This window comes from Paramacrobiotus metropolitanus, unplaced genomic scaffold (assembly GCF_019649055.1).
Source record: "Paramacrobiotus metropolitanus isolate TYO unplaced genomic scaffold, Prichtersi_v1.0 Parri_scaffold0000016, whole genome shotgun sequence".
Classification (NCBI taxonomy): Eukaryota; Metazoa; Tardigrada; class Eutardigrada; order Parachela; family Macrobiotidae; genus Paramacrobiotus; species Paramacrobiotus metropolitanus.
The window spans coordinates 1,458,814-1,477,511 of record NW_026570236.1 but is presented as its reverse complement, the minus strand read 5'-3'; the positions used below and the strand labels follow the sequence as shown (position 1 = coordinate 1,477,511).

Genomic DNA, 18,698 nt, shown 5'->3' with positions numbered 1-18,698 from the left:
AATATGAGCTGAGCTCCGGTCTACTAATGCATGCAATAGTGCATCTTCCTAGTTTTAAAATAAATTTGAAAGCCAAACTAGAACCACAAACTAGAACCACAAACTACAGATATATGTAATAACACCTACAAGTGCCAAAGAATATCTGTATAGTAACATTATTTCAGCATTAGCGTTTGTATAGCACCATTTCATCTTTACTGCCCACAACACAAATGACTGGAATTTTCTAGCAAAAAAACTTGTACTGGTTTTATTCCCGTGATGATCTTGAATACGTTATTTGCTCTATTGCTCCTACTGCGTATAGCCAAGACAGGATGCTTTCGCAGACCTAATTTAAAGATTTCCGCATAGTTCCTGGTATTCTATGTAATTAAAAGTTTAAATTTCCTTGCCATGTGCAACGTCGGAACACATTACGCTATGGATGACCATGATTTTAGCTTTTTCTGTTTAAGTAAACGGCCGGGGGTGCGAAATAATTAACTAACCTCATACCGATGACCCTTAAACGATTTGTGACTGCTGTGTAAATGCGTTGAAAAATGATATCTGTTATTATTTTTTCACGTAGTCAAATTTCCGGATTTTCAATAAGGTATATATGAACCCATAATGATGTTTCATAAGGCCATAAAGTACTGCGATTGTTGTAATATCCATGCAATTATGCTTCCTGATCAATGACGGAATAAGTTTGCAAGCTGTCGGTGTTCAGCAAACCGTTCACCGGGTTAATTATTTTCTCAGTATAACCATACTAATTTTCTACTTATAGTCTGACTCTGTAAATTAAAGAATACATCACTGTAAGGTGGGCCCGATAAACACACCTACTAAAAGCTGTTATGCAGTCGCCTACCTTCATTTTCCACAATAGCAACAACTTCTGTCGTAAGTTCGCAACCGATAGAAGAGTAATTCGCTTTGATATACTGTAACATTATGTCAATGCTTTCTGCTGTTATCCACTTTGAACAGCGTCATAATAGCCGCCAGTTTTCTTATTGTCACGTTTCGATGTTATTTAATACTGCCTGTTGTTTTCCGTTGTCCAAAGCCTAGAGGGACAACCGCTCCGTTGTGAGTATTCCATTATTCTTATTAATACAAAATTTTAACATAATCAAAAATTTCAAATTATATTATATTCGGATCTTCCAGTAATATTAGCGGCTTGGTGTCTTTGCGCATATACCGCCAGACAAGGAGTAAAGTTTACCAGCCACTCAACTCGATAATCAAAATTGGTGTTACGTAAAATTTTGTCTCCTCCCACGCTGCTACTGCACCAGCCATTCAGACGGAAGGAACTGCCGTATTTCCTTTATTTGCCGCCTTTTTGAACTGTTCACGCTGCACTTTTTCAACATTCTGGAGTTCTCAGTTTACGTTCTCTCATTTCTTGATGGTTGGATCGAGAAATATGCCTTTTACCTACCGCTGCGCACGTGCTGTCTTCTGTATTGTTATTTTGTTCTCACAAAATAACAGGAAAAGGTTGTCTGTGTGGCTGGAACTTGAGCGATGAAATGTAATCTTCTTCACCGTGCTCGTGCTTCCGGTCACTTCTCTAGTATCCCCCACGATGGCATGGTTTGCATGGAAGGCGTAAAACACTGATCCTGATTTAATATTTTTACATTTAGTCTCATTCATCTACCGGCAGTGTCAGTGTTTCACTGGTAAAGGAATTTGGACTATCGAAGAGGTTCTTGCGTTACTTACGTATACGTACAATCAAATGAGCTTGAGTGGATAGCAGGGTCACACGCTAAAGTTTCGCATGCAAGTGCGATTCCTAAATGGTTAGGTAACCGCTTACTTACAATCCGCCAAGTGGACTTAGCGAGTTTATTCAGATAATCAACCTGGGAATTACGTACCGGTACAGCTACCCTTGCTAATGACTCATGGGTACTTAAAATAAACCTGATACCCTTCCCTTTTATTGGTATTTGCCTGAAATTTGATCGTGCATTCAGTGCAAGTCACGGAGTTGAAAATAGCGCAGTACTGGATTTAGTGCAAACAACATTTTCGGTTTTTATAACCAGAAATTGGTACGACCTGGGGAATTAAACTCTGATGCCCGTGAAGATGACCGGAAAATCTAAGAAATACTGCTTGTAGGTTCTTCTAATTTTATTAATTTTAAATCCGCAATCCACATCATTTAAAATTTCAGCATCCGGCATTTATGGCTATCTTCTTGGAGAGCTTCCTGTTTTGATACACAATAATTTCACTTTCCCCGAGTTGCGCGCATTTGTGCGCAGATTATCTGTGCTATCTGTACTTTACAGGCTGCAACATCTGTATTTTCCTGCATAAAGAAAGCCACACTTTTGTATGCCAACATGAACAGCTCTCAGGTGGCGGCTGGAAATTCTTCGCTACCTTGCGCCGATGTATACGTTCAAGTTTACACTCTAACACTGTTGTACCCGACAATGTTGGGATCGTTGCCATACTTGGGACCGGCATTTGATCTGTCGCTAGAGCGAATCAAAACCGTGTATCCTCATGTGCATTTTAAGCAGACGATCGTTTCCGATACCAAGTATCATGACTGCTTTGATTGGAGTTGGGACAGCATAAGTTATTCTGCTCCGCATTTGTATCGAGATACCTACGACACACACCGGAATGCTTGCACGGTTACCACCTTAATTTTTGCCGGTACGTATAGGGATTCATATGGCTGAGGCTGCTGTACCACCTAGACACAAAACGTACTTACAGACATTTGCATTCATTTGCAGTCTTTATTGCAAAGCCCGATACAGAATCTTCTAGTGCTACAGCAGTAACAACCGTACAATGAGAAAATGCAGCAGCATGGTCATTTAATTTGCTGTAATCATGCTTTTTTAGGTTGCGAGGATGCTGTGCAAACACTTCCTATTGTGACTGGACTTGACCTTCTTATGATAACCACGTAACGACGTCGTATACTTTTATATCTAGCATAAGAGACGATATAAATATTTTAAATAATTAATTTCACCACGTAATTTTCAAGACCCTGAGGCGCGATATTTTGAAAAAGGTCATGTGTTTAGATCACTTAATGCTTATGCAAAAAGCAGCCGTATGAGCACACAACATGACACGTTTTACGATAGACTTAAGTCACTTAAGATACTCGTATTTTACGCGCAGCCAAATGTGAGTGATGCATTTCAGTGTGGCGCCTATTATGCGCAATAAAGCCATTACTCCTACATGGATCAGCACCACCTCGAATTCGTTTTCTACCAGTATTCGTGTGTATCAAAATTTGTGCAGTATGTTCAAATGGCACACGCTGGGATTTCTTCTGGACAAGAGCTACAATACCGGCATGGATGTGTTTGGGTTTGCGCTGTTCAAAATCTTTTCGAGTGACGGATTTCAACCGTTTATGGAATCGTATAATTCGAAGGAAGGAGTCGATCGTGTTGCGGTTCTTAATCGGCTCAACGCCCAATCAAGAAGTGAGAAGGGGTTGCCACTAGCGGTTTATTTTGTGGCAACTGCAAGTTATTAACAGGATAATAGTGCACGATTCTGGTTTTTGTTGCAGTTATCTTGTTTTTTGGTGAATCTGGGGAGTTCCGCAAGATTTTGGTAAGCCAAACCACGTAACTCAATGCCAACAATATGCACTTTGCGTATGTGTAAAGTTTATGAAAATATGAGCGTTCAAACGAAAGTTTGTTATTGTATTATGCAGAAAACAGCAGCAGGTCTCAATATGACGATGGGGGAGCATGTAAGAATATTCAAGACTTTTTCAATAATTTATATAGTACTGTTAGTGTACATTTAGTACTATGTGACTTTAAATAATGGGATGACGTAAATATATAGGCAGTTCACAAAAATATATTATGCGAGTTTGCATTTTTATAGAATTCTCAGGCGGTCATGTAATGCTGTTTCACAGCAAATTTTTTATTTATAATTTTATTTGCAACATCTAGCCACAGTCTGTTTTGCATTAGGTTTACGTGATATCCACTCCTTTTAGACTGAGCACCGCACCAGGCTATCTCTCCTGGGATAAGGGTGATAGTGATGATCCTGTAAGCGCAATTTGGAAACCGTGAAACTGCATAATTTAATCATTGATAGTTGCCTTGGCATGATGCAAATTTGTTCTGGACGCTTTGTAGTTTGTACAGTATCAACTATGAAATATCGTAATTTTACAGATTATACGGCAGGCATATCGGTCCGTACTGATTGTGGAGTCCGACCTGTCGATTTACGGAAATACCAGCACTTCGGACACCTTTTCAGAAGAAATGATAAGGCATTCCCATAGAGATTACAATCACACATACCTGTCATTTCAGCCAGTACGTGCATCAGAAAATGCATTAGTACGGTTAGTAACAAGATGTCTGTCTAAGGTCAGCCCGCATCCTGGTAGTACCTATGCCTCTATGATGATGGTTGCTCAGGTATACCGTATACTGGAAAAATATACTGCAGTCAATGATATATATTTCTGTCTCCCTAATCGTATTGTTCTTCAGCTGCTTTTTGAAATTGATTAAGTATTCTGGTTATTCCTGTTAAAAGGTCATGGAGGAGCTTAGGGTATCGGATAGTTCTGAGACATGGGCATCCGGGGCCAAACTGGCCAAGCGGCTAATGAATCGGACCTTTCACACGGATGTTAGCGACCTCTACATTGACTCATCTGGGGAGCGAGTTCCGCGGAAATGTGTGAATCAGCTGTCGTGGAATACGTCTGAGTTGCGCGTAAGTCAGAATACAGCGGACAACATACTCGTATCTAAAACGCACCAACAGTGCTAGCATCCTCAAGGTAACCTGACAATTGTTGATATTTTTTTAGACGCTCTTCGTACAAGTTGTTCCAGAGCTCGAGCTGAGACCAACCGGCGAACCAATAGAATGGCTCGGTCCTTGGCCACCGCCCAATGAACCACGCTGCGGATATCGCGGCGACAAGCCAATTTGCCGTACAGGTACGTGTCGAATTTTTAATATTAGAACGATACTCGTTGCCACCGTCTGGGGATCGCGTCGAATCAGTTTTTGGCTTTGCAGGCACTCTGTCAGTGGAAACGATTGCTGGAACAGTTGCGGCTATTGTTGTTATTTGTGTTGCATCTTTGATAATCATCTGGTATGCCATGGTAGTGATGGTAGTAATCAAGAGAACGTGTAAGCGTTTCTGTGTTTAACAAACTGAATGTTTCAGGCGGACGATGCGAACGCACGCTTTGAATGAATCACGATGGAGGATAACACCAGAACTTCTCATACCGGTACGGATTTTTTTCACAAATATCTTTTTCTCCAAGTCGAAGACACGGTACAGTTGCATGTCGATAATTGTTTGAGTTAACAGGTTGTTGGCAGCGAACATCGGATAAAGATGTACGTGGTCTCTTCGGAAATGGTATGGCTTACTCGCCTACGCATTTTCAACGCACCGGCCTCGTCTCTGACTCCACTATCTAAATCAGGGCTTAAAATTATAAAGAAAGTAAGGTTGTCATGCTGTAGCTGGTTGGGCCTTTTCGTAACAGTGAGTTTTAGTCTTTACCACGGCTGTGACAAGTGACTGAAACCGACGATTACATTGTTGGGCATTTAGACTCAAGAGCTGGAGCATACCAACGTATGCCGTTTCATTGGGTTCACCGTTATCGAAGGATCGATTACGTTAATTTCGGAGTACTGCTCAAGGGGGTCTCTACCCGATCTCATGGCCAGAATGACAGTGGACTTTGATCTACAGTTCGCATTCATACTTGATATCTTACGGGTAAAACACAATATTAAAGAATGTTGAATATATATCATATATATATTCAACTATATATATTCACTATTGTCCGTAGCAAAATGCTGTTGTACCTACCAACAAGCTAATGGGTTTTTAATTTGCTGCGCAGTTGTACTCGTACTTTACGCATAATTATAAGAATATTAGCTCAATGTAAGCAATGCATTGTCATACCGTTGTATGGTACTATGTCTATAGGGACTGCGGGCAGTGCACCGTTCTCCCGTGAAGTACCATGGAAACTTGACCATTCACTGCTGTCTGATCGACAAGCATTTTACTGCAAAGATTGGTCGTGCCGGCTTTCAGCGTCTTGAACAGCGCTTAAAACACAACGATATTGTTGTCGATGATCCACAAGGTCAACAGGCTGTGTACGATGTACTTGACGACGAGGATCCAAAACACGACATTCAAGCCGTGGCGTTTGTGTTGATTTACATTATGGCACACGAGGATATAATCAAAACTGCGGGTAACTCAGTTTTTTTTTTAATTTAGTATTGCTTTGCGAAAATTACTCGCGTCTTATATTTTTGATAGACGATTTGCGGAGATGGCGGGTCGAACAAGACAATCAACTGCCAAGACGACTGAACCCCATGTTTTCAGTTATTGAAGCATCGTTAAACCCCTCCGCCAGTGAACGACCTTCTGCTGCGCGGCTGCTGATTACCTGCACTGAAGCAATGGACCGGACGGAAGGCTCGAACTTTATGGAGAAAGTAATTAGGCGTCTAGGAACCTACACCGATGAACTGGATCGACAGGTGGCGACCCGAACCCTGCAGCTAATCGATGAACAGAGACGGTGTGACCTTTTGCTGCGAGAAATGCTACCAGTGTATGCGTATCAGCCTTTTTCGCAGTTCACTGAATTTCCTTACGTAAAATCCGCTTGATGCGTTTTAGAACGGTGATCGGTGAATTGAGAAGTGGTACTATCCCGAAACCGGAAATGTTCGATTTGGCGACTTTGATGTTTACGTAAGTCTATATGAAAATATTCATACAGCCCGTGTAACCATTGTCGTCGCATTTCAGAGAGATTGGCGGTTTCTTGAACGTATTAGCTTTGACCGAACCAAAAGATGTTTTGTTGTTTTTGAATGAGGTTAGCACAAACTATAAATACAGTATTAGATTAAGCGAAAAAATAACTGCAAATGCTCTGCAGGTGTACATGGCGTTCGATAAGGCGGTGGATCTTTTTGATGTGTACAAAGTGGAAACTATCAAAGATTCTTACATGGTAAAAAATTAAGTGCAATTTTTTAGGTCTTTTTAACGAATTGCTAATTAATTTGCAGGTGGTTAGTGGTATACCTATTCGTAACGGAACCGAACACGCGCAAGAGATCTGCGGTCTTGCCACTCGCTTACTTCGCACTTATTCCTCTATTCAAACGTCATTTAACGACACCGCTTTCCGAGCGGGAGTGCATACCGGCAGATGCGCAGCAGGCGTGGTTGGGCTTAAAGTGCCACGATACTGTTTGTGAGTTGGCTATTCGTGATCGTAATTAGAAGCAATACACCGCTTTAGTTATATACTTAATTAGCATGTTATAAACTATTTATCGTAGATTCGGCGATACGATAAATACCGCGTCGAGGATTTTGATGTATGGTGCAGATTCCCGAGTGCATCTTAGTTCCGCCACTGCGGAATTAATCGTTAAGACTTCAAAGTACCAAGTGGAAGAACGTGGTATGATTAATGTCAAAGGAAAGGGACAAATGTATACATACTGGCTATTTATTCCCTCTTAATAAATGCCTATGTGTCTTGCCATTACGTTAAATGCACAGTGCGTATAATCCCTAACTTCCCTCTGACAGCACGAAGCTTAACAAGCGCTGGTTTTTTATCTAAAATACAAAGTATTAATCTGCTTCTAAAAGATTACCCTGTCGCTACAATCCCAGATACACTAGAATGGTTTTTTAGGGAGTTCAAGCTCTTCTCTGTGACCATTACCAGAGATTCTCCATGAAAAAAGTAAAATTATGTAATCGAGTTCAAGAATACAAACTTTTGTTTATGCAATTAAGCAATTTTACTACAAAAAAAGTATGACGTGTATCCTCACATCAGCTATCATAATATTTGCGCAACTAAAACGGATAATTTCCACATTAACTTCATAAATTAATGACTGAACAAACCATCACTTATCAATTAATGCCAGCTTGAAAAGGATAAGTTGTATTAAACGAGGGAAGATACTGGTCAATGACCAGCTGCTGCAGCACTTTCGCACCATCGGGGTTATTCCAGTCATGAGCCATCTCCGTCAGTAGCGCCGTTGTCGTGAACGTGCGGACACCGGCCATCTCCCACCGGCGTCGGGCATTCTCATCCGCCTGCGCGTTGGGACTACCACTGGCATCCTGCACTGCTATCACGTTAAACCCGTCCTGTTTAATGGAGATGGCCGGGTTAACCACGCAGACATCGTTGGTCAGACCGGCAATGATGGCCGTCTTTCGTCCACCAGCTGCTTTAATGGCGGCCGCTTTAAAAGCCGGTTCCTCCCAAGGGTTGATGGTGCCATGGCGGGGAATACGACTGGCGTAAGAGTCCGGCAAAATCTGCTGCAGATCAGTCACAACGGGTCCGTCGAATTGGTCTTCCAAACTGGTGGTCATGACCGTTGGTATGTTAAGTATTTTGGCGAGCAGAGCCAAGTATTTCATGTTACCTAATACCTGCGCCATATCACAGCATTATTAAAGGTTATCAATTATAACGGTTAAATCTAAAAACGCAAGGTGTGGAAAACTACAACGACAAGAGTGCTACACCGTTTCTCATGCGTAGTATAAATACGAGTAGTACCCAGATACCAACGCAAATTTCGACCTTGTTTCTCTAAAGCAAAAAAGGGTCACTCTTTCAACCGCAAAAAACACACCTGTGCGCGAGGAACATTACGAACAAAATATAAGGTGCCGGACTGGTAATCAATTAGTAACATAAAGCAGTCCGAAGCGTTAACGGGTGGATACGAAACGGAACATGCGGTGGAGCAGCTTTGTGCGAAACTTGATCCATAACCTCCATAACCCTGACCGGAAGTGAGTCCAGTATACAAAAGGAAGGTCGTTATCATAGATACGAAACTCACTAGCCACGACATTGTTCCTGATGTGGCTGCAATTACACAGGCTACCAAAACAAGTTATACCCTAATATGTTTTCGACACAATAAAGCCTGCGTAAAACAATGCATTTTATATAGTTTTTTTCATGGTTTGTTATGTGGTACTACTGTATTTGTTATTAGTTAATGAACACTCGCTCTTACAAAACTAATTATCAGGATTTATCGATTTGTTTTTCCGCTTTTTTACGAAACTCGATCGTTCTAAAATTCTCGGGTACAAACAAGCGACCTAAGGTGCTAATTAACCTAATTTCGCCCAACTTTGCCATGGACAATTAACTGCTACGAACAAGAATTGCGCAACGACTTCACGCGAAATTTTGATGGTGGGTTGTTCGTCTTCACCATGTGGGATACTAGTCTATGCTATTTTGTTTGATCTTACGCGGCATTTGTCTGCGGTTTGGTGATTTCTACCAATAGGATTCGCATGTGAGGTAACACGCTACGGGAACCCAGAATTATTGTCGAATTGTGCCATTAGTGCAAGCCATTAATTAGAGTAAACCACCAGAAAGTGAACTAAAGTGGTGTATTCTCTAAGGCGGAAGTCCGAGCTGCGTAATGCGTGGTATTAGCTACAAATGCCACATAACGATATGTGATATTACCATCTAAACGCCCGCGAAACGTTAATATTAGCTCCTTATTATTAACAAATCATTCACAAAAAATACGCTGCAATTATCTGCGCAAAGAAACTGAACGAAACAACCCAAAATTAGAGTATCGCCAACAGTGCTGACAATGCTTCGTTAGACCCAAACTGTATCTGCTGAGCAAGCGTGGTCTACAAGTTCCGGTTATGTACACGACCCACAATATCTGCACAGATCTGCATTTATAGAGATTCTGTAATTGTTTTGTGATGTTAATCAGGCATGCCATAAAACACCACATCAAAGCTGCCTAGACTGTAATTACAAAAAAGGGCAAAGTTCTATGAAAATGCAGAATCCCGCATGATGAATGATAAATGATAAATAATTCGTATTCTGCGTATTCAGGACTTTAATTTTGTATCGAAATCAAATCTATGTGCCACAAATTTCGTACCACACGGAGTACGCAATACAGGTTATCCGAAAGTAGTTACGAATCTTTTTGATTTCGCACAAGAACAATCCTTTTTTCTATTTAAAACGTTGAAACGGAGCAGCTGCCCTGCTCTATTGCGTTGAATTCCCAAGTCGCCGCGAACAAACAGTCTAAACGTGTCGATTACGTACGTGCTGGGCAAACGATCAGGAAAGTCCTTCGTGCCATAAGCTTGGAAGGACTAACCTGTCATTGTTTAAAAAATTGTTCAAAACCTAAGCAATACAATCTCCGTACCTTATACTAGTAAAGATGGCGGTTGATTTGTTTTCGTACTCGTTTGAAAACGTCGCCAGCAAATTAATGGTCTTGTTACGATTTGGAGGACTACATGTGTGGTATCATCAGTTGTGTGAGAGAAAAGTGTCAACTTGGGGAATCGTTTTCGCTGGATTGTGGCTCGCGGCTATCGCGACTGGTTTGACTGTCATCAGTGATGTGACCTATCAAACTATCCGCACGGTCCCTTCGGCAGATGATATGGCAAGGTTGGCACTGGCTGCCGCCATGATCTTCAGTTTTGAAATATATGCGGTACTGCTGATTGTGGTGTGCATTTCCACATCGCGTTCTCTGCATGATGCCGTTGAAGAGCTGAAGTTGATTTTGAAAGAGTACCCAATCGCGACCAATATTTACAAGTATATATTACAAATACTTTTTTGCCACTGCTCATGTGCTATTATTCTTTTAATGCTTTGGGCATATTCTCATTTACATGGCGTCATTTCGTCTCCCTCTACATCTTGTGTTTTTGGACTACAAATTCTTACGGTGTGGGCTAGTACATGCTTCCAGGTGATTCCTCTGCTAAGTGCTATAATCCCCACTTACGCATTATTTGCTTTCTATGCATCGCTGTGCGTTATGATTGGCTGCGCATTTGATAAAGTGGCTAGGGAAGTCAGGTGTGTTTGCGACAATCTGGACAACAGCTCCTTCACAATGGTACAGTTCGCCCAAGATTTGGAAAGGTTACGCTTGGTGCATCTGAGACTATCCACCAGTGTTTGTCGTTTTGATGACGTTTTTGCCCCGGGGATTTTTCTCCTGCTTTGTTGCTGCACGGCGGAAGTTGTGCTCATGATTGGCTACGTTGCGGAAGGTCAACCGACAGTTCCGCTGGGATTTTTCTTAAAACCATCCACGGAAGACTTCTGGTCGTCTGTTGTGTCAGCAGGTTCCAACGCGGGGCTTCTGTTCATCTGTCTCATAGCTGCGAGTTTCGTCAAAATAAAAATAAGTCGAACACCTTTATGCAAACAATTATGAAACAAAACATTTACATGCTACGATGTGAGTTATTATCTATTTATAGGCGCACAGCGTTGTGCCGGTATTGTACATTATCCTGGAGAAATTTCATGGAAACGAAAAAATTCACAAACAGTTAAGTGTCACGCTACACCGTCTCAATGATTCTCCTGTGGCATTTACTGGATGGAGTCTGGTAAATTTGGATACCAACTTTATTTTCACGGTGCGTAGTTTCTACTTCACTTAGCAAAGGTTCAAAAGAATAACGAGTAGAACGAATCTGTAGAATTCTCAATTGTATTCGAATGACATAACCGAAAATTGGCAATGAAGTTTCTTTTGGACGGCTAAGCATCTGTTTGCAGATTATCGGCTTGCTGGTGACGTATTTGTTGGTAGCCCACGAAATTACCTCTCGTAACGACTCGACATCCAAAGCTGGTTTTCCTAGTGCAATAAACTGCTTCTTGATAAACGGGACTTGCAGTTGCTGCCCACACTCATAATATAAAGGCATTTGCAGAGCTTATACAAATAAAACCTGTCAAGCGAAGCGGGATCACAAATGGGGCTTTAGTTCCCAGTGTCTGCATAAAAATGAATAAATATGTAAGCCGCAGCAGTTTCAAGGGTTCTCAATGCATACATTACTGTAAACCTTTACCTGGATGATGCGTATTGTACATGTCTCAACCGTTTAGCATGCTGAATCCCCTTTCTCTCGTCAGTAAAATTTCAAACAGCAGATCGACTTCTGTGCGCGTTGCATTCCCATAATAACGTGAGCACACAGCGTAGGTCACTATCTTAAAGTTAAGCGGTCGATAAGCGATTAGCTGATTGGTTTTTTGTCGAACAGTTGATGCTTGGTGATGAACTAGACAGTTTTTCTTAGAACATATTTAAATACTGGTTTCTGGTCTGTCAGGTTTATGTTTAATACTGCATTGTCTGGTTTATGTTTTTTTGATTTTTGACGCTCTGAAAATGACAGTCGATCAACGTGTATTTACATTTGACCATGTTTCCAACAGACTAATGGCTTTGTTGCGTTTGGGTGGACTGCAGGTCTGGCATCATCAAATGGGTGAGAGAAAACTGTCCATCTGGGGGACAATGGCGGCTGCAGTGTGGATCGTGGCTTCCGCAATCGGTTTGGTGGCCATAAGCGCAGTAACGTATCAGACTATACGCACGGTCACCTCGGCAGACGATATACCCAGGCTGGCTCTGGCAGCCGCCATGATTTTCGACTTTGAAATATTTGCGGTACTGCTAATTGTGGTGTGTATTCCCGCATCGCGATCTTTGCATGATGCTGTTGAAGACCTGAAGTTGATCTGTAAAGAATACCCAATCGCGCCCCACATTTACACGTATGTAATGCGAACGCTGCACTGCCAAGCCTGTTGCTGCGTTATTGTCATACTGCTTTGGGCGTATTCCCATCTGCATAGCGCTATTTGGTCTCCTACTGTATCCGATATTTTCGGAATAAAACTTGCTACAGTGTGGGCCATTACCTGCTTCCAACTCATTCCAGTACTAAGCGGCACGATGCCACTCTTTACTTTGGCCGTTATTTATGCATCGCTAGGCGTCATCATTGGCTGCACTTTCGACAAAGTAGTTCGCCAGGTCACAAATATTTATGGCTACCTCGAGAGCAACTCCATAACACCTACACAGTTTGCAGAAGAATTGGAAAAGTTGCGATTGATCCATCACAGACTCTCCACTATTGTTTGTCGGCTCGATGACGTTTTTGCCCCGGGAATATTTCTCTTTATTTGCTGCTGCACTGTGGAAATCGTGCTGATGGTTGGCCACGTCACACAAGGCCGATTAACTGTTCCACTGGGATTCTTCATAAAGCCCACAATGGCCGACTTTTTGTCGGTGGTTTTCGAAGGAGCTTCCAATGTGGCGCTCGTGTTCATTTGTCTCGTAGCAGCTAGTTTCGTCAAAATAAAAGTACGATTTCATTCCAAGTCTTTACACGCCATTGTTCTCGACTTCTAGAGCTATTCATCCTTACACGTTACAGTAAATAATTCACGTATTTTAAATTTACAGTACATTGCCATGCAAGTGTTGCAGGGATATCATTATAATGTCATGTTAACAACCTACTCTGTACAGGCGCATAACATTGTGCCGATCTTTTACACAATAATGGAAAAACTCCATTCAAATGGAAGGATACGAAAACAGTTGAGTGTCACCCTTCAACGTCTCAGTGATTCACCCGTGGCATTTACTGGATGGAGTTTGGTTGTTCTGGATACCAACTTCATTTTCACGGTACACATGTGATTCTTAAAACAACAAAATCCCAGCCGTTACTGGACTTACTCGGCTGAAGCTTTTTAGCATCAGTAAAATGATCAACTGTTTTATTCATAAAATAAGAGCAGATCAAATCATAGGACAAAACCTAGAAACCAGTTGAACTGCTTTTTTATATACGTGAATCTTGACCGTCTTTAGGCGGCTGTGAAAAAACTTTTATGTTTCAGATTATCGGTTTGCTGGCGACCTATTTATTGGTAGTCCATGAAATTTCGTCTAACAAAGATTCGGCGTCCAGTGCTACTGCTTCTAACAACGCAACGCATTAGTTATGAATTAACGGAACTTTCAAATGTCGTATAAATATAACGCAGTATACAGCAGGAATAATACAAGAACGGTTGTATACACTTCATATAAGCCACAATGCTTCTACGGCAGCTTTGGTTATCGTGGTGGATTTGTTACTGTTTTATTCTCCACGCTGTTAAGTACTTTACCAAGATTTTCCATCAACGGAATACGAAGATAACGCACAAATTTATTCGAAGGCTGTCCAGCTTTGCAAAAAATAATCCTCAGGAACTAATTCTTTGTGCATTTGTGTACCGTTTCGTGGCCAGTATTTGTAGTAATAAACTTCGCGAGCGTCACTTAAATACGCCGCCCACCAACCGAAGCTGCCCACACTGAGAACAATATAGTCCATTAGCGTCAGCATGGCCATATCGACATCCTCTGTCTGATGCTCGACAAACAAGAAACTGTCCCCTTTGAAAACCTTCCGACAGTAGATGACATCATTGGTTACTATGATAAATAATGCCGGCGCGTAAGCCATTTCCATATGCAGCGTGGCACGCAGCAGATACGCCTCGGTTGCCGGTTCATGACCTTCCGCGCGATATCGCTCCTCCAGTATATCTCCCCGTCGCACATGGATCCCAACAAGATTCGGCAAGTTCTTCCAGTTTTTTGTAGACGGTGTTCGTTTTAGGTAATCGTCCAACAGATTGCTAATTAGAGAAATCGCAGTGAAAAAGATTTCCACATTAAACAAAAACAGCTGTTTAATATCTTCACGGTAGAGATCGAAATATCGATAGGCCTGTAGATATCCATCCAAACTGATGCTCACGTTGTGATATAAAGTATTAATTTTTGTCACAATGGGATCATACATTGCGAATCCCTTGGTTTTTAATTCCTGATAGACTGTTGAATTTTCTGCCGTTTCTATAGAAAATTCTCGGAAATAATGCTTCCGCTCGTGGACTAAGGGGATACCTTGAGAACTGCCGGGAAATGCGGGATTCCATTGCCATTGATGCTGTCTAGCGATGCCATAAACCGCGGCCAGTGCAAACATCCAGTTTCCCAGTCCTTTGGCCGGGCGTGACTCCAATAATTTTGGTACTAAGTAGGAGTGTGTTTTTAGGTGTTTCGAATAAGGAATCGTGTAATTCGATATACGATTTTGTTTTTGTTGGGCACGCAGGGTCAACCGTCGAATCGTTAATTTGTGAGAAATGTCTAATGAGCAGTCCTGCAGGTCGAGGAGATGATCACGTCCTCCACGGTTGATGGCGATTAATATCTGTCCGGGAATATATTAATATAGTAAATCGCATCAAATTATAAAATTTTTGGATTGCCACAACTCACTGGATCGATATTTCTTCCGTCCTCCAACTGTGGACAATGAGCAAGCGCCGGTTTAATTGCCGGCAAATCGGCAACATTTTCCCAGTGTTTGAATAATTCCCTGGCGCCCATCCACACAATCCATGCTAGTATTGTAGACAATAGAAATACTGAAAAAATTTTGAAGTTTTCAATTCAAGTCGGTATAGAGAAATGTGAGCATACAGCACCATGGGAAAATATTCTTAAACGTAACACACACGGCTAACAACGTAACGTTCTCAAACGTTCTACCACACGGCCAATAAATTTTCACGTTATGACGGCTTCCGAAATCGTTAGTGTTTAGCGTAATTATTTTACCTGAGATCCAGTTATTGTGTAAGAAACTGTTTCGACAGCAAGGACTGCTCGAATCCGCAACGGCTATTTGCACATCGGTTAAAGGAGGCGACTTGTCTCGCCGAACTGAAGATCCGTTATGTATCCTCACACTTTTCTTCTTGTCAGCGGTAACCCTTGTTGAACTGGCAGCGTTATAGGAATCTTCATCGCCAGACTCATTACTGGAGTCATTGGGATTTATAAGAGGGATATTAATATATTCATCGACCTGCTCAGCCATACAGAACAATTTTAATTTTGTCTATTGGGGGTGAAAGTTTTATTCATCGCAGCGTTCCAAGTACTGACACTTAATAAATTTTACAAAAAATAATAATAATCTGTATTGACATGGGTACGGTTTCATAACAAACGCTAATAAAAACGCAATTTACGATCTCAGATGTTTGAGCAGTTAACTCATGATATTGACTATTCTTGTTCAACCCGTGGCGTTTTCGCGATAATTGTGCACAATTTGCATTTTTTAACTTGTTGTAAGCAGATTTTTTTAAGTGTATCGTTTTGATCACCGTACTGTACAGTGTACATAGCTGCTGGCCAATACGTATGCAGTATATAGCACAGGGACTAACCTGTAAACACATCATACTGTATGCAATTATTAAGGTACGAGAGCAGTTGTTTGAAGCTTGAACACAAAGCCACTTGAAACCGAAAAATTACGGGTTTAGTACTGTATTGCAGTAGTACGTTTATACCTGTATGTACCTCAGTACCTGTATAGTGTAAACTATAATTATACTGTACCTGTAACAATGTAAGCAGTAACCTGAAACAAACAACCGTCCAGATGTACCGGCGCAAGTGCTTTAAGCATTTTCAGGTTACACTTCGGTGTGAAAAATTAAAAGTAGCGTATGTTGCCGTCGTACCGACTGAAGAACAAGCATGCAAAAATTTCTCGCGTACTGCGTTTCAATACGTACAGTATACCTCGCCTCGAATTTGTTTAGTTACTGCATGACTTGTCCACATTCTTACGTACCCATCGAACATTATTATTATTACGAGTACATCAGTCACACTGCGCCCTTTGCACATAAAGCCGAAGCAATGTGACGAGACAAAGTGAAACTTTACACACAAGCTGCAAGTAATGATAGTCTTATCGAAAAATGTTTGCACGGTCAATATACACAGAACGACGAGTAATTATTACTCAGATAAATGCTGCGCTGCGCAGCAAAGAAATAAAGTCCGTTATTAGCGCATTTGTACTAGAGTAGGACTTAAATTTTGTTTCAAACGTTCAGTACCAATTGTGAAACTGCCTTAAAAAATACAAGTCTGTAATTGACCTAAATAACGAGCACTTAACAGGAATAAAATATGGAGACAAGTGTGGTCGAATCATTCGGGAGCGATTGTGAATATGACTATTCTGCCAAGGATTTAATTGGTATGGGTTCGTTCGGCCGAGTTTACAAAGCAAAACTCACGAATCTCAGTAATGAATTAATCGGAAAAAGTGGACTTGCCGTGAAAATTATAAATTTGGATAAAGATACCGATTTGCTCACCGACCCGAAGAAGCGATCAGATTTAATCGAACGATGGAAAAAAGTGCTGTACGAACTGAAGCACGACCATCTGGTTCAGTATCATAAAGTATCGCTTATCACCGCGGTGGGCGGCATCACCATAGAGTTTCTGATGGATTATTACAAAGGTATCTCTTTTAGATGAATGTTTCCGATAATATTTTAAATGCTGCAAGGTATAGCGGAAGTACGTCGGTACGTTTTTGTGGATTTTTAGATGATACTCTAAGGGTGCTGCTAGACAACAGGGAAAAGAGTAAGAAATTGCTGAAAGAAAAAACGGTTGTGTGCCATGCAGTGCAGATATCTGATGCATTAGCATTTCTCCACCAGAATCGCACAATCCACGGTGATCTGAAGCCAAGTAACGTGCTGGTCAAGCGTCGCCAACACAATCATGATCATTTAGTAATCAGCGATCTGGATGATCTGGTGGTGATGCAGCAAGGCTCCACCAAGCCTCACGACATTGCTACTTTGAAAGCCAGTATCCGCTACATGTCACCGGAAATGCTGAAAAAGTTTGGTCTCGTGGACGAGAAGCTCCCGCAAACCCCGGGACGAATGACCGACATCTGGAGCTTTGGATGTATTCTTATAGACTTATTGAACCACTGCTTTGGTATCAGAGAAAAACTCCTTGTTCGAACCGATGTGGAGACATCCGCTCTGGAGTATTATGAAGTGCAGGATACCACCACGCCCAGCATGTTTGCCACCAAGATCATTGATGGCTACGTTCCAGTTGTCAACGAGAAAATTTCGCCAGACTTCGGAGACCTTGTTCAACACTGTCTCAATGTGCACAGTAAACAGCGACCACTGGCAGAAGACGTCAAAACAGCACTACTCCGCATACGAGGGAGACTGGTACCAAACGAGCAGGAGAAGGAAGCGTTGCAGCCGTGTATCTGCAGCGTTCCCTAGCCAGATGGAAACGAATAATGTAAAGTAGCCGCCAAGCGCGTTTACGACAACGACAGTTGACGAATCGATCGATGCCCGTTATCTTTAAATTTGTAAACCTGGCACAAACACAAAAGTTATTGTATACTTTGCTTTTCAGAACTTCTTGATCTTGTCTTGAGACATCAGCGATTGATGCTTCTGTTATGACCCTTCTAAATCCAATGCAACCTAGTGCACAGTATCACAGGCGTAACACATATTCGGCGTAATAAAAAACCCGCGAACCTTATCGAACTCATAATAATTTACTGAATACAAGTGCACATAGGCTAATCAACACTAACGCATATGTCCATTATTAACAGTACTTCGATTTGATCCGTCATTGGATCACTTATAATTTACGGTGCAGCTATCGGATCACTCAGCACTCGATATCAGATCAGCAAGTATCACATTCTATCTCAGTAACGACCGATTGTGTTCAAACTTCGAAGCTGTTGCGGGTGTGTAACAACTCACCCGCAGCCCCCAGGAAAATTGAAATAACCCAGTGTTCTGTTG

General features: G+C 41.6%; 5 protein-coding genes across 5 annotated transcripts; 3 read left to right on the top strand and 2 right to left on the bottom strand.

Moving 5' to 3' along the window:
- The first annotated feature begins 2,363 nt into the window (after positions 1–2,363).
- LOC129585433 (atrial natriuretic peptide receptor 1-like) lies at positions 2,364–5,487 on the top strand. Its single transcript, XM_055478099.1, has 13 exons — positions 2,364–2,531; positions 2,844–2,944; positions 3,193–3,482; positions 3,572–3,615; positions 3,722–3,760; positions 3,993–4,073; positions 4,203–4,349; positions 4,404–4,484; positions 4,588–4,758; positions 4,856–4,988; positions 5,071–5,149; positions 5,225–5,291; positions 5,386–5,487. Exons 1-13 carry the CDS (start codon positions 2,364–2,366, stop codon positions 5,485–5,487), a joined length of 1,503 nt encoding a protein of 500 aa, XP_055334074.1.
- A 203-nt stretch (positions 5,488–5,690) lies between these two features.
- Positions 5,691–11,835, top strand: LOC129585293 (guanylate cyclase 2G-like). The gene is made up of 10 exons (XM_055477923.1): positions 5,691–5,794; positions 6,014–6,290; positions 6,359–6,659; positions 6,728–6,802; positions 6,860–6,929; positions 6,993–7,067; positions 7,126–7,313; positions 7,402–7,526; positions 11,402–11,563; positions 11,706–11,835. Exons 1-9 carry the CDS (start codon positions 5,735–5,737, stop codon positions 11,500–11,502), a joined length of 1,272 nt encoding a protein of 423 aa, XP_055333898.1. The 5' UTR covers positions 5,691–5,734; the 3' UTR covers positions 11,503–11,563; positions 11,706–11,835.
- On the bottom strand, positions 7,843–9,013 carry LOC129585294 (probable hydrolase YcaC). The gene is made up of 2 exons (XM_055477924.1): positions 8,734–9,013; positions 7,843–8,527 (listed from the first exon to the last, which is right to left on the bottom strand). The coding sequence occupies exons 1-2, from the start codon at positions 8,956–8,958 to the stop codon at positions 7,994–7,996; spliced, it is 759 nt and encodes a 252-aa protein (XP_055333899.1). The 5' UTR covers positions 8,959–9,013; the 3' UTR covers positions 7,843–7,993.
- A 2,045-nt stretch (positions 11,836–13,880) lies between the features above and the next one.
- LOC129585327 (galactoside alpha-(1,2)-fucosyltransferase 2-like) lies at positions 13,881–16,057 on the bottom strand. The gene is made up of 3 exons (XM_055477969.1): positions 15,640–16,057; positions 15,298–15,446; positions 13,881–15,229 (listed from the first exon to the last, which is right to left on the bottom strand). The coding sequence occupies exons 1-3, from the start codon at positions 15,899–15,901 to the stop codon at positions 14,174–14,176; spliced, it is 1,467 nt and encodes a 488-aa protein (XP_055333944.1). The 5' UTR covers positions 15,902–16,057; the 3' UTR covers positions 13,881–14,173.
- Positions 16,058–16,848: 791 nt separating this feature from the next.
- Positions 16,849–18,473, top strand: LOC129585317 (serine/threonine-protein kinase nekl-3-like). Its single transcript, XM_055477957.1, has 2 exons — positions 16,849–17,353; positions 17,443–18,473. Exons 1-2 carry the CDS (start codon positions 17,014–17,016, stop codon positions 18,150–18,152), a joined length of 1,050 nt encoding a protein of 349 aa, XP_055333932.1. The 5' UTR covers positions 16,849–17,013; the 3' UTR covers positions 18,153–18,473.
- The last annotated feature ends 225 nt before the right edge of the window (positions 18,474–18,698 follow it).